Source organism: Muntiacus reevesi, chromosome 9 (assembly GCF_963930625.1).
Source record: "Muntiacus reevesi chromosome 9, mMunRee1.1, whole genome shotgun sequence".
Lineage (NCBI taxonomy): Eukaryota > Metazoa > Chordata > Mammalia > Artiodactyla > Cervidae > Muntiacus > Muntiacus reevesi.
Window position 1 is genome coordinate 62,068,568 of NC_089257.1, and position 15,292 is coordinate 62,083,859.

General features: G+C 50.1%; 2 protein-coding genes across 3 annotated transcripts; one reads left to right on the plus strand and one right to left on the minus strand.

Annotated features, from left to right (window-relative positions):
* The first annotated feature begins 4,479 nt into the window (after positions 1-4,479).
* Positions 4,480-9,001, plus strand: DRC12 (dynein regulatory complex subunit 12 homolog). Its single transcript, XM_065946195.1, has 7 exons — positions 4,480-4,508; positions 4,807-4,888; positions 5,294-5,359; positions 5,757-5,876; positions 6,575-6,667; positions 8,463-8,593; positions 8,873-9,001. The coding sequence occupies exons 2-7, from the start codon at positions 4,819-4,821 to the stop codon at positions 8,999-9,001; spliced, it is 609 nt and encodes a 202-aa protein (XP_065802267.1). The 5' UTR covers positions 4,480-4,508; positions 4,807-4,818.
* Positions 9,002-10,870: 1,869 nt separating this feature from the next.
* On the minus strand, positions 10,871-14,925 carry NHERF4 (NHERF family PDZ scaffold protein 4). 2 transcript variants are annotated; one of them, XM_065944428.1, is made up of 11 exons: positions 14,889-14,925; positions 14,483-14,510; positions 14,259-14,332; positions 13,717-13,928; positions 13,234-13,423; positions 13,007-13,119; positions 12,557-12,761; positions 12,136-12,332; positions 11,812-12,039; positions 11,466-11,666; positions 10,871-11,228 (listed from the first exon to the last, which is right to left on the minus strand). In XM_065944428.1, exons 1-11 carry the CDS (start codon positions 14,902-14,904, stop codon positions 11,199-11,201), a joined length of 1,494 nt encoding a protein of 497 aa, XP_065800500.1. In that variant the 5' UTR covers positions 14,905-14,925; the 3' UTR covers positions 10,871-11,198. The 2 variants fall into 2 exon arrangements, with proteins under 2 accessions (XP_065800500.1, XP_065800499.1); XM_065944427.1 differs by having other exon boundaries at positions 13,007-13,143.
* Between the last annotated feature and the right edge of the window lie 367 nt (positions 14,926-15,292).

Below are 15,292 nucleotides of genomic sequence, written 5' to 3' on the forward strand. Positions count from 1 at the left end.
GCAGGCCCTCCTTTCATTCCACTGTGTCTATTGAAACCTTTTCCTTACTGATCTCCCTGCCACTTTCAATCCGTTCTGTCACCAGACCAGTGTTCCTAAAGTATACTTCTGACAACATAAAACAAAAAACAAAAACTTTCAGCACTCCCCATTGCCTCCTTAATGAAGTTAATAGTCATGTTCTAACTCCAAACTACCTTGCAGTTTTATACTATTCCAGTACATATATTCTATGCTCGGTGACTCACCAAGTCACGAAATGCCACAATTCTTTTCTCATCACCATTACTTAGAACATTCCCTCTGCCTAAAGAGTGCAATGAAGTCCAATACAATTTTTATACTCAAATGTTGTCCTCCTTATCAGGCACTCCAGCTAGAAATAATCCTTCTCTCTTCTAAATTTCCATAACTATCTATTTCTCACCTACCACATATTAATTTGAGGGCTTCTCCGGTGCCTTAGCAGTAAAGAATCCATTTTCGACACAGGAGACGCAGGTTTGATCCCTGGGTTGGGAAGATCCCCTGGAGAAGGAAATCGCAACCCCTTCCAGTATTCTTGCTGGGAAAATCCCATAGACAGAGGAGCTTCGCTGGCTATAATCCAAGGGGTCGCAGAGTCAGACTCGACTGAAGCAACAGAGCACACATGCAGGCATTAATTTATGCTACACTCTCCTATCAACTTTGGTCTTCCACAGTACCCAGCACACTGTAGACATGCAAGGGGACATTTTCCCCCTCATAGTCAAAGCCTAGATTTAATAGAGTATAGCTCAGTTCAGTTCAGTCACTCAGTCATGTCTGACTCTTTGCGACCCCATGGACTGCTGCATACCAGGCTTCCCTGTCCATCACCAACTCCCAGAGCCTACTCAAACTCATGTCCATCGAGTCGGTGATACCATCAAACTGTCTCATCCTCTGTCATCTCCTTCTCCTGCCTTCAATCTTTCCCAGCATCAGGGTCTTTTCAGATGAGTCAGTTCTTCACATCAGGTGGCCAAAGTATTGGAATTTCAGCTGCAGCATCAGTCCTTCCAATGAATATTCAGGACTGATCTCCTTTAGGATAGACTGGTTTGATCTCCTTGCAGTCCAAGAGACTCTCAAGAACTTTCTCCAACACCACAGTTCAAAAGCACCAATTCTTTGGTGCTCAGCTTTCTTTATAGTCCAACTCTCACATCCATATATGACTGTTGGAAAAACTAGACAAAGTCTAGTTTGACTAGACAGACCTTTGCTGGCAAAGTAATGTCTCTGCTTTTTGGTATGCTGTCTTGGTTTGTCATAGCTTTTCTTCCAAAGAGCAAGCGTCTTTTCATGGCTGCAGTCACCATCTGCAATGATTTTGGAGCGCAAAAAAATAAAGTCTGTCACTGTTTCCATTGTTTCCCCATCTATTTGCCATGAATTGATGGGACTGGATGCCATGATCTTAGTTTTCTGAATGTTGAATATTGAGCCAACTTTTTCACTTTCCTCTTTCACTTTCATCAAGAGGCTCTTTAGTTCTTCACTTTCTGCCCTAAGGGTGGTGTCATCTGTATATCTGAGGTTATTGATATTTCTCCTGGCAATCTTGATTCCAGCTTGTGCTTCATCCAGCCCGACATTTCACATGATGTGCTCTGCATATAAGTTAAATAAGCAGGTTGACAATATACAACCTTGACATACTGCTTTCCCAATTTGGAACCAGTCTGTTGTTCCATGTCCAGTTCTAACTGTTGCTTCTTGACCTGCATACAGATTTCTCAGGGTGAGAAAGTAACCCTTGGAGTTGCATATGAGCTTGTGGCTCATCTACACCATCTCTGGCTTGGTTTAAAGCTTCCAATTTGTATTACGTTCAGTATGGTCTATATATTATAGAATGGGATGGTGTAATTTGAGCTTTGTTCCTGCTGCAGCAAGCCATATTTCTTTTAATGCATGATGACCTATGTCTCACATCTGAATAAAGTAAAGAGGGTGACCTTCTCTCTGTGTCTCTTTAAAACCCCAAGATGGGATCCTATTTAAAGGAAGGCAGAATTCTGCTGAAATGATCTTTCCTCTTTTCACTTCTGAACTGAGGTTAATGGAGGAAAAAAAAAAAGAACAAAAGATTGACCTTTCTTTCCCAATTTTCACTTGGCTTATTTTCAAAACGTACTAGAGATTGAATCATAGAGCACAATGTCATTCCTGGATGATTCTAGAGCTGGCTCAGTTTGTATCGCATCATGTGATCTGTGGCACTCTTCTTATTCCATTTCACCTTCACCCCAAACCACATCCTCATTCTGCACCTGAAAGTCAGTTGACTGAATGTATTTGAAAAGTAAATGCTCTTCCGAGACACGATATGTTGTTTATTCTCTGTAATCTCTTCCTCAATATGTGACTCCCTGCATCAGCCTAGCAGAGACACTAATTGTTCTATGGAAAAGTCCCCAGCACAGAATTCTGAATGAGGGGAAAGACAGGACAGAGACCTCTACTGCTTTCCTATGCGGGGAGAGAGGGTTGTCAGTGGGGTAGCGTGGGGTGGTGGGGGAAGGGCAGGAGTAAATGAAAGCGTGTCAAGGTTATAAGAAAAGTCTTCTTCAGATTTGGGACATGTGGGCAAGATTTTCTGGCACTGAAGTAGAGGAACAGTAAGCATTGCGAAGAACAAGGCTGGCTCTTCCCTTTACTCTGTAAAATGTCCCTGGGGTCAGAGAGGTATCCTGCAGCTGTGAAGGTGACAAATAAATATCCTCGGGCTCTGCCTGAATCTCTACTACCTAGAAGGATCCCTCCCCCCCAAGATCTCATGGCTGTTTCTTCAGATCTGTTCCTGACAACAGGCAATTGACCAAAACTGTTGAGGAAGACAGAGAAATATCTAAAGAAAGAGTCTGCAGCTCCCTAAATCCGCAAGGGGGAAAGCCCTGAAGTTTTTGCTGTTTTCATTTTAGCCACTTTGGTGTTCACAAATCTGGGTGGAAGACAGACAACAAGGCTCCCAATAGCAAAAGGCTGGAGAGAGGGGTTTCGGGGAGGGAACAGCTGACCAGGGCAAGCCACTCAGCATTCTCCTTTCCTCAGATTTATTTTTCCAACTATTCGTGACTCTAGCAAGATGCTAGGCAGCATCCCTAAGTGAGGGGCTCCCCCAACATTGTTCCATAAATAATTTAAATAGAAAAATGCAGGAGACTCAGTAGAAGGTCAAGAAAAGCCACTAGAGGGAGCCCAAATCAACTCAAAGCCATAGGGAACCAAGCTGGTTATTTTTTCAGCAACTGTCTGAAAGTCAACCACAGACAGGCATAGGGGGAAAGAGGAAATATATTAAGTCACCATAAAAGAATATAGTCCTGTAAATACCTGGTGAAAATCCAAGCCTTTCAAGATTTACAGAAACAAAGATTTATCTTTTGGCCACACACTGCAGCTTGCTGGATCTTAGTTTCCAAACCAGGGATCGAACCCATGCCTCTTGCAGTGGAAGTACAGAGTTCTAACCACTGGATTGCCAGGGAATTGCCCAAAATCAAAGATTTAAAGATTTAGGAAACCAAGGCTGAGCAAGGAAAATGATTTACCCAAATTTACATATCTGGAGAAGGGTAAGGATAAGTCAAAAGCTCCTGTCTCTAACTGGTACCCTTTCCTCTTGATTTGCATCTACGTCAGAAGGGCATGGCAACCCACTCCAGTATTCTTGCCTGGAGAATCCAACGGACAGAGAAGCCTGGAGGGCTACAGTCCATGGGGTCACAAGAGGTCACAAGAGTCGAACACGACTGAAGCGACTTAGCACAGAACCTTGAGGTCCTAGGTCTAACTCTCCTCTGTGTCTCGTTTATCTGAAATAGGAAACTCTCTCAACTACCATCTTCTTAATTTCTTTCCCTCATTCACCATAGAATACCTTCCTGAAAGGGATCTTCAATTTTAAGCCTATTTAATAATGTTGTTTTGTTGATAAGACTTTGGGAAGTGTAAATCACCCCAAATGGCTACCGTCAGTTCTTTTCCTCTGTATCAGCACAATAGCTGATTTTTTTTCGATGTGTACATCTGTAATTTATAAGTGTCCAAATTGCAGGCAGTGCTACATAGAAGTGAATCTTAGTTAATCAGTTCCAAAGCCCTTTTTCCTCAAACTACACTTAGGATCTGGGGACAAGAAGAGTATTGGCCCTCTGAGACCTTGGTATTTTAAGCGTTGTACTTAGCCCCTTCTACCAGACATGATTAAAGCGACTAAGCAAGCATGCATGTACCTTCCTATCAACTCCATGTTTCCCAGTTGCCTGGACAACATGCAGCCACCTGAAGCCCAGCCTTCCAGTTCTCAGTCCCACCCCCAAATGATATTTGCCACTCCGGATTGGGTCCCAGAACACAATCTCCTCCTCCAACTCCTTGCTGGTTGGGTCTTTTCTCTGCCCCTCCTGGAGAGTGGGTCACACCACAGGGAGACACAACAGAGACAAGTGAGGGTCTTGGAGAAAGGAAGAGGCAGGGTAAGGATGATGGAAAGAGAGAAGGGGCCAGGTACTGAGCTTTATTTTCTCTGAAAGAGGGTTGAGAGGAATGATTTCTGTACTTAAAGCCTGACTGGTAGAGAGAAACGGGTTCATCCTTCCCACTGGCCCCAGCATTGCCTAAGTTTCCAAGGAAACCAAGAACTGAAGCTTCTGGAAAGTAAGAGACAGACTTGGAGACGAGAGCACTAATTCTCCTGGGACTTCTGGGCCTCTAGGGAGTCAGGAGAGCTTCTCCACGTCCAGGCCTAAATATGAGCCCCCTCCCTCCCTCCAGGACAGGAAGGAGATGCCACCTAAGACCAAACAAAAAGGGACAAAAGCTGGGGCCCAGAAGAAGAAAAGGAATGCAGGTGCTGGTGAGTCAGACTGGGTGGAAGTGGGTGCCTCCCTGCCTCTCCTTGTTCTGGCTCAGAGACCTCCAGAGAGAATTCAGCCCTCTGCGTGACAAGATGGAGCTGTCTTGGCCTTCCCCCTTTATATCCATATCCAGGTTCCATGGAGCTGGGAATGTGGGAAAATCAGTGCCCATGAATCCTTTCCGGCTCTGTGCCTTCCTTATATATTCATTACACATCTTTTAAGTCCCTACTATGTGCTGGGCAGTGAACTCATTAGACTTTGCCGTCAGAGATCCCTCATTTAGTGGTCCTCATATCGCCCACAAAAAAAGAGAGAAGTCCAGGGTACAGGAGGAGGGTGGGAGGGGAGTAGGGAAGGCTGAGATCCTGACAGGCTGAGGGTCTGCCGTCTTGCCAGGGCAGATGTGGAGGCCAAATCCATGCTCAGACTGGCGCTGCTGGAAAAGGAGGTGCTCCAAGACCGCTTGGGTAAGAAGGGTGGAAGTTCTGGGGGCAACAGAGACAGTGGGCATTTGTGTATCCCTGGGAGCTTAAAGTTTTGGAGCCATGGTGGAGGGCTGAGCTGATCTCTAACCATCCCCTAATGGGAAAAGATTGTCAAGAGTTGGGGTCGTGAGGACAAGGTGGGCAGTGAGGGCTGATAAAGAAAGCTATTTTTTTATAGCTGGAATACAGAGGGAGTTTTTCCCTCTTAGTAACAAAGAGTCTGTAGGATTCTAAGGTGGGGAAGGGAAACACAGAATGACAATGAGAGACTGGCAGCCTGCCACCAGGTTTCTGAAGGTGGACAGAATCCATCAAGCTCTGGGGGCTGAGTCAGTGGAGTCCCCAACCAGTGCAGAGGGCCGCTCTGGACTCTTCACAGCTCTGCAGAGGGATGAAGCCCGCCGAGCCAAGGCTTCTGAAGACCAGCTGAAGCAGAGGATCAGAGACCTGGAGGCTGAACTGGAGGGGGCCCGGAGCGAAGGGAAGGCCATATATGCAGGTGTGAGGATGATGAAGCAGGTGGGCGGGAGACAGGGGTCTGCAAGAGACAACTGGGAGGGCCCGAGGATGCTAGGAAGGGAGACAAGGAGGACTTCAAACTGCCGTACCTAGCCTCAGCCCTCCCAGCACGCACAGGGATCCTGAAGGAACCAAAGGAAGATCTGTGGTCTTGGGCAGAAACCGTCCATGAGTGCAGTGCTAAGTGCTTGATGTCACGTGGGTTATAAAACGCAGCCCTAGCCTTTGTCTCACTCCTCCCGTGGGAGTGGGTGGGAAGGAGGGGCTGAATTCCCATCCTGAGCTGGCACAGCGGGTGGGTATCTTGTTTCCTAGCTCTGTCCCCACCTTCTCAGATCACCACAAGAAGAACCCAGAAGACCTTCTTTTTTAAGATTATTTTTTTAATTTGATGTGGACCATTTTTTAAGTCTTTATTGGATTTGTTACAATATTGCTTCTGTTTTGTGTTTTTGGCCCTGAGGAATGTGGGATCTTAGCTTCCAGATCAGGGATGAAACCCACATCCCCTGCATGGGTAGGTGAAGTCTTAACCACTGGCCTGCCAGGGAAGGCCCCCAAAAGACCTTTATGCCCCTGTCCACTGGATCAAGCAGAGCCCTCCCCACCCACAACTCCTTGTCTTTTCTCCACTGCTCTCTCCCCACCTGGGTCCCTGGCCACCCACCGCTCTGGCAGAGATGAGTCGTCAGTGCCGGAGCCTTCAGGCGGCAATGCAGAGTCGCAGCAGGCAGCTGGAGGAAGAAGTGAAGGGCCTGCGCGAGCAGTTAGGTAGGCTTCCCAGGTGGCCCTAGTGGTAAAGAACCCGCCTGGCAATGCAGGAGACTTAAAAGACGCGTGTTCCATCCCTGGGTCAAGAAGATCCCCTGGAGGATGGCATGGCAACTCACTCTGTAGTCTTGCCTGGAGAATCCCATGGGCAGAGGAGCCTGGACAGCCCCATTCCATGGGGTCACAAAGAGTTGAACACTAAGCAATTTAGCACATACACACAGCACACCCTACCCTCACAGCACTTTCTCTCAGAGGATCACTGATGTAGTCCAGCCTGAAGGGGTGGAGTTAGGATGGTCTTTCTTTAGAAAACGCTCTCATTTTAAGCTCAATTTAAGCTTAACTGCTGCTGCTGCTGCTAAGTCACTTCAGTTGTGTCCGACTCTGTGCGACCCCATAGACGGCAGCCCACCAGGCTCCCCTGTCCCTGGGATTCTCCAGGCAAGAATACTGGAGTGGGTTGCCATTTCCTTCTCCAATGCATGCAAGTGAAAAGTGAAAGTGAAGTTGCTCAGTCGTGTCCAACTCTTAGCGACTCCATGGACTGCAGCCCACCAGGCTCCTCCGTCCATGGGATTTTCCAGGCAAGAGTACTGGAGTGGGGTTAAGCTTAACTATGTTTGCTTAATTTAAGCAAACTCCCTCAATTTAAGCTCTCATACTGTCTTCCCCACTGACCTCCTACCACTTGCAACAGAATGTTCAGGATGGCAAAAAATACCCTATCTTAAACTTTAAGTTATAAGTGAAGAAGACCTAACTTTCTCACTGCATCTCCCTCTCTCAATGGTCTCTCTAAAGACAGTCCTTACTCCCCACCGCCGCCATGTCTCTCATGAGCAAAACACATTCTCTCTTAGTTTGGCTAATTTTTAGAATGAAAGCAAGCTTGAATGTAACCGTTTGAATTACTTACCTCTGTATCTTCAAGACCTAATGTGTGGTAGGTCCTAAATAACTATTCAGTAATAAATAAATGAGCTTCTAAATAAGCAACAAAGCAAAAAAAAAAAAAAAAAAAAAAAAAAACAGGAAGCTTTTGCTCTCTTCCATCTTGGTAACAGGACAGAGTTGAAAAATTTTAGCATGGCACAGATTTTCCATAATTTTGGCCTCAAAGTTTTCTTATCCTAAAATAGCTTTAGTTTAGCTTTAGATATCCAAGAGTTGCTTATCTGCCCACACAGACCCTGAGTTCCTTTCCTAATCTTTGCCTTATCTCAAATGCAATCAGCATTTATTAAGCACCTCCTACATACTAGGTGCTTTCCCACACATTATCACATTTTTTTAAAATGTATTTTTATTTATTTATTTGTTTGGCTGCCCCAGGTCTTAGTTGGGAGCATGTGGGAACTTTAGCTGGGGCATGTGAACTCTTAGTTGCAGTGTGTGGGATCTAGTTCCCCAACTAGGGATCAAACCTGAGCCCCTAGCACTGGGAGTGCAGTCTTGGCCACTGGCACTGGGGAAGTCCTCACATTATCACATTTAACTCTCAGAGCACACCTGTGAAGTATGTGTCATTTTCTCTATAAAGGTGAAGAAACTGAGTCTTAGAGGCGTGTCAGATGTTACAGAAGTAAGGAATGGCAACCTGATTTGGGAGCCAAATCTCTTGTCCCAAGCCCTCTCTCTCTGTTAATGGTATATGTCAGCTCTTTATAGGAACTAGGGGAAGTTGACAGCTCTGGGGGAGTCTGGAACAGTCCTGCTCATGTTGTGCTCTTTGGGTGGGAGATTCTGTTCAGAGTGTCCTCTTTCATCCTCCCCGTGGCACCATCTCCCCCAGAATTGTGCCAGAGGGAGGCTGAGACTGCACAGAGGGAGGCCAAGCAGGCCCTGGGAGAGCGGGACCGGACTCTGGCTCAGCTTCGGGCCCACGTGGCAGACATGGAGGCCAAGTATGAGGAAGTCTTACATGTAAGCCCTACCCTCTGAAGACCAGCCATCCCAGTATCCAGCCCTCCCCCATCCCCACAGATCCCAGCGAGTATGACAATGACAGCCCCTGACAGCCCCAGGGGAAGCGAAAGAAGCATCTCCACAGGGGACTCTGCTCTGTCTTAGGGGATCCAACCATGCCTACCCACTAAGAATAAGAGCTTGAAGAAACACTGGCCAGGAAAGCTTACAGACCAGGCTGGGGGCACCCCTCACCCCACCCTCTCCCTTCCTGAGATTGAAGCTCGGTGTCTGCAGGACAGCCTGGACCGGCTCCTGGCTAAGCTGAGAGCTGTGAAGCCTCAGTGGGACGGGGCTGTGCTGAGACTCCACGCCAGGTTCAAGGAGCAGCTCCGCCAGTTTGGACTCAACCCCCTGGATCTTTGAGGCTGTGAGTCTCCAGTCTCTGGGGCCCTCTGAGACCCCAGCAATAAAGGTGTCTTGATGTAGACCTCAGCAGGACTGTGAGATGTGTTTTTTTTGGCAGAGAGGAGTGCCTCTCATGGGAATATCTCAGCTGTGAACTGACCCATTACCCTGAAGATGGAATAAGAAGAGAGAAATTTGACTAGGTCTCAACTTCTCTCCTAGAGAGTCTGGGTCCCACCCCTTGAGCCTGGAGCCCTTTTGGTCACCCTATCCCCACCAGCACCAACAAAGGCAGCCAGATTTGTGGATAAAGGCCTTTTCTATAAAGGACCAACAGTGACTAGGCACCAGCCCCCACAATCCTCAGGTGCCCACAGAGGGAAGGTGCAACTAGTCTCCAAATTCTTGTAATATACCCAACATCCTGCAGTCATGCTTAGGGCAAGTTCCAGATGGCTTCAATCCTAGCCAGCCCCACAGCCCACCTGAAAAGGGAATACTCTCTGCTTCTCCTTTTTTTTTTTTTTTTTTACTACAACGTTCTCAGTTCTACTTCATTTCTGGTTAAATGTGGAAGGGGGAGATTTTGAAAAGAATTCCCAGCATTGCCTTTTATTGAATTTATAATGTCATTTTAAAAGTTTACTTAGTTTAATTAATTTTGTATAAAGTAGGAATAACCAAATATATTCTAACTGTTCTGCCATCTCTTGGGAATAATAGAATATATTCACCATAATAGAAATAGCAGAAACAGTTCATTTTCACCCTCTATAGATTCTTCCTTTCAGTAATTTGTGTTTCATCCTTACAGACTGATCTTTCATGTAGAACAGGTGGAGGTTTAGGTAGAAATAAGCATCAGGATTCTACTCACTATGCACAATTGTTTCCACTATGCACAACTGTTTATCTTTTAGCTATGGTGCTTAAAAGGCTTCCTGGGTAGCTTAGTAAAGAATTCACCTGCAATGCAGGAGACCTAAATTCAATCCCTGGATTAAGAAGATCCCCTGAAGAAGGAAATGGCAGCCCACTCCAGTATTCTTGCCTGGAAAATCCCATGGACAGAGAGGAGACTGGCAGGTTACAGTCCATGGAGTCACAAAAGAGTTGGACACGACTGAACAGCTAAACCACCACACCACCATGGTGCTTAAACTTCCTCCAAGAGAAATAAATATAACACATTTTTAAAAGGGGGGCGGGGAGGTTTCCCACACCAAGTAATTCTCTGTAGACATAATTTAACTTCTGTGTTACAGTTTAACTCAATTGTGGCACTATCTACCTGGCCATAGCATCAGATCCCACAGGTTAAGGGCTCAGTCCCACAAGATTGCCCTCAACCTCAAATACCAATCTGAAGTCCAGGTTGTCACTTGTGCTTTTGACTAACTGGTTATCAATCAGTGATAGCCACAACCCCCTCCCCGGGTTCAATCATTTGCTAGAGTGATTGAATTCAGGGAAATGGTTTACTTACTAGATCACCATTTTATTACAAAGGACACAACTCAAGAACAGCCAGATGCAAGAGATACACGGGGTGGGGTATGAGCGTGGAAGCTCCACACCCTCTCCAGGTGTGCCACCCCCAGCACCTCCACGTGTTCCTCAACAAAGAAAGCTCTCTGAACCTGTGCTTCTGGGTTTCTATGGAGACTTCATTATGTAGGCATGATTAATCAATCCACTGATCACTGTGATTAATTCAACCTCCAGCCCCTCTCCCCTCCCAGGAGACTGAGGGTGGCGGAGGCACTGAAAGTTCCAGCCCGCTAATCAGATGATCGGTTCTCCCGGAAACCAGTGCCCCATTCTTAGGTGCTTTCCAAAAGGTACCTCATTAACAAGGATAGCTGTAATTGAAAGACCCTTTAATATATATTTCTTGTTATAAATCACAAAATTGCACTGCTCATCTCAAGCAGATCTTCATCTCTGGGGCACAGCTCCCAAAGACCCCACCTGACTTCCTCCAGAATCAAGGGGGAAGCTCCCTTATGGGCCCACCTGAGGGCTCTGGCCACATCCTCTTCCAGGAGGTGGACCCATGGGAAGGGAGAGAGACCTTGAACAATCCAGTGACTGGAGGTATCAGGAGTCCTAAAGCTGCAGCTTCTGGTTTAAAGAGAGCATCTCAGCTCCTACCACCTCAGGCTGGAGGGTGAAGACAGGAAAGCTTGGGCAGATCATGGCCAAGCACAGGGTGCTACAGCAGATCTGAGGCCAGAACCCCGTCCTAAGCAGAGAAAGATGGGAAGAAGTCATTCAGGGAACAGAAGAGTTCCTTTTCCCTGCCCCCACCTGCACTGGAATGCCCAGAAATAGAGGCTTCTTCTCCGGGGTCCTTCTGTCCCCACCCACCCTGGCCTAAAGTCCCAACCAGGGTCCCCCAAACTGCTTCACCCTGCAGCCTCCCGCTCTGCCCTCCTCTCTGACCAACCCCCTCCTCTTCTGGCTATCTCTTCTTCCTCACCTCTCTAGACCCTGGGGGAATCCAGGCTTCCAAGCCCTGCTGAGATCTGGCTGCCAACTTCAGGCACAGGGGTGGCTTTGCCTCAGCCAGCTGCTGAAGTCTTTTCAGGTCATTGTCTCCACCCATGGGATACCCATTCACCTCCAGAATCATGTCTCCTGTCTGCAGCCCGGCCTGGGCAGCGGAGCCTCCTAGGGTCACCTGGTGGAATAGGTGGGGTCTAGAGGAGCCTGGAACACCACAGAAATGTTTGCTGGGTATTCTAGGGCTCTGGGAGGGAAGCAGAAAAAGGCTCATCAAGACGCAAAGGATTGAAAACATCCAAGGTGCCCAGGGCATCCGTCACCTGGGAGATGAAGAGACCAGGCTTGCTGGCCACACAGCTGAGTCGGAAGCCGTAGCCACCACCAGGCCCAGGGTACAGGAAGCACCGGCGGAAGTTGCCTGGGACAGGAGCCACTGTTGTGTCTTCGACAGGTGGGTTCTTGCTCTCAACCACAGAAGCTGAGCCACTACCCCGGGGAGAGTCAGGAGCCTCTGTGCTCTCCAAGAAGAGGAGGGGAGACAAGCGAACCTGGAAAAGAGGAAGCGGACAAATCGGTTGCTCCTCCCTAACCTGAGCCCTGCTCCATTCCGGCCCCTTCTCTAGCCCCAGCCCCTCAGCTCGCACCATGCTGAAGAAGCGGTCAGCCTTGGGGTCGACGACAATGAGGGAGACACGGGAGCCCTGCGCCCGGATCTTGGACACTGTCTCCTCGTGGCCCAGCCCCTCCACGCTCTCCCCAGCCACAGCCACCAGCCGGTCCCCAGCCTGCATCCCGGCCTTCTCCGCTGGCAGTCCTGGGTCCACCTCCCATAGGAACTGACCTGGGATGCAGACACCCTCATGGCTCCTTCCCCCCGACCGCCAGTGCCAGCCCAGGCCACTGTGTGCACACTGGGGGCCTGACCCAGGGGAACACAGGAGGAGGAGGCCCCGGGCTGGGGTTCAGCCAGGGCCACCACTTGTGTCCACTGAGCAGTGGATGCAGACACTGGTGTGCCCACCCCAAGGCCCACCTTCCCACCTCATCCCCAGGGCTCCCACTCACCGAGGCGACCGTCAAGGCCCTTCTCCTCCCGGAGCACGAACCCGAAGCCCTGGGGCCCTTTCTCGAGATGCAGACAGCGGGGCTTGGTGGGCAGTGCCCAGCCCTCTGCCAGAGGCGCAGCCAGGGGCATTCCCAGCTGGCGACACTGTTCCTCCACCTCTGGCCCTGCCACCAGCAGGGTCACCTGCTTGCCACTCTGCCAGAGCTGTGGGGACCCAGCAGGGCATCAGCATCAACCAACTGGGGAGGGAGGCCAGAGGCAGGCACCCCCTCCCAGCCCTTCTTCCCAGGCCCTAGAATGAAGCCCTCAGGAGGGGAGGGGGGTGGCGAGCACAGAGTGGAAAGGGAAGGATGGTGACAGGCACAAGATCAGACTGGGAGATTGAGAGTCTGCTTCCCGAGACAGGGACCAGGCCCAGAGGGGTGAGGACCAAGAGGAACCAGCCGTACCTTCCTGTTGAGTTGGTTATGCGTGAGCTTTTCCACACTGACCCCATTCACTTCTAGCAGCCGGGCCCCAGGGGGCACTCCTGCCCGCTCAGCTGCTCCTCCAGTGCTCAGCACTAGCCAGAAAGGACCCCGATGTCCTGGAAGCCCAAAGGGTGACTTTCTGCCTGCCGCCCACCAGAACAGGGCTCAGGGCCCCCCTGCTGACCCCTGCCGCGCTCTAAGCTCACCTTGGGTGACACTGAAGCCAAAGCCGCCCTCGTCTTTCACTATGTGGCACAGCCGAGGCCGGACCCCCTGGCCGAGAGGGGGACAGAGGTGGGCATTGTTTCCCCGCTGAGCTTGGGCCACCTCGTGCACGTGCTGCGCCAAGACTGTCAGCAACACCCGAGGCCCGCTGGCCCGGATCCGGCGTATCACCTGAACAGCAGGCATGCGGAGTGGGCTTGGGCCGGCCCCCTTTATGAAGGTCCCCTCCCCGAAGCTACACTCTTCACCACGGGAACCAGCTCTCTGGAGGCCTTTACCCAACCATTCTGACCTGGGGCATCCCTAAATACTGGGAGATGGGGGAGGTGACCCCCCACCCTCCCACCTCCCATCTGGGAGGTATGTCACCCCCACATACCCAAGGAGGTAACCAAGAGGCTTCTGTCTCCCTCAGGTGCTATAGAACGTTCCCTCGTACCACCGGGATTGCAGCCCAACCTCACCATCAAATAATCTTCATGTTCCACGACGTGGTTGTTCACCCCTAGGATCCAGTCCCCTTCTCGAAGACCCTGGCGCTGGGCGGAAGAGCCTGGCTCCACCCTGCACACCACATGCCCAGCCCTGCCCGGCTGCTGCTGCAGGTGGAAGCCAAAAGTCCTGCCCTCCTCTTTATTCAGCAGGTAGAAGCGAGGCCGTTCCAGGCTCCAGAGATCTGGATGGGGAGGTGGGCAGCAGAAAAGGTGGAGGAAAGGGGACATGACCCAAGTCATGTTATGCCTGGTAGCCCCTGCCCGTGTGATTGAACAGTGGACAGGTTTCTGCCCAGTTAGGTGTCGGGCAGCGGGGCTGAACACAGCCCAGGCAGAGTGGCTGGGACAGAAGGAAAAAGCCCAGCCCTCTTCCACCTCCATGTAGTCACTCCCCACCAAGGCTGCCATCAGAGGGAGACAGTGAGTGGTTTCCAAGGAGACGGGATGCTTTGTGGTGCTCTGGTGGCTCTGGGGAAAGGAACTGGTTGTCCCAAGGGGTTGGGGGAGGTTACCAGAAGGGTCGTAGTCTTCAGCCAGGGAGAGGACAGGATTATCAATGCCCAGCTTTGGGTTAAACTCAAACTTCCTGCAAGGAGGCAAGTCACGAAGGTAGGAGAAAGCTGACATCCAGACTTGGGTCCCAGGCTCGCCTTGAAGTGCCAAAGGCAGCCGATGAGCCTCCCCACCTTCAGTTCCTTCCTCTCCTTGCCCCAGTCTTTCGCAGCATGGCACTTACAGGGCCAAGGAAGCTGTGTCCTGAAGATCTGCCAGGCAAAGAAAGGGTGAGGGGACGAGACGCAGTCTGCCCCCCGAGACTCCACTTCCATGATCGTTAACTGAAAAGGACTTAGGGGAACCCCCAAATTCAGGACTCGCCCTGTGTTCTGCTCCAAAAGGGTCTTCCCTTCCCCTTCCTTCCGCTCTCTGGCCCAGGCCTTCTGATCTACACAGAAATCTGAGCATATCAGTACAGGGTGTGGACCAGGAAGGCAGACACATCCACCCACTCACCTCTCACCTCCTAACTTCCAGTCTATTTTCAGGGCTCCAAGCCCCAATACCAAGTGTGTCCTAGTCCCAAAGCCTTCCAATCCGCCCTCTGCCCTGAAGTCCCCTCCAGAGGGTTTCTCCCAGCCTCCTACCTGCAGCTGCCTCCATGGTTGGATCTGCGACCCAGCGCTCAGTGTAAGGACAAGGTCCATCGAAACCAGCTGATCCTCCCACCTACCCCCGCCCCCATGTCCCGCCTCCTTCAAGACACTGCCTTAGAAGCAGCTGGGTAATGGTTAAGGGGAGGAGAGTCTTGTCTTCTGGGGAAGTGTATATGTCCTTCCCGCCCCATTCCTGAGCCCCGACTTTCTCAGGAGGCTCTGCTGCTGTCCCAGGTCCCTCTCTGCACAGAGAAAGGTCACTATAATTGCTGGTCACTGCAATTCCAAACCTGGGATAAGTGTATGACATGGGTGACAGAAGCCCTATGACCCAACATGGCCTCCCACCCACCCCAACATCTAGTTCATGTACCACCCCCTCCCCAGCCCTCGCT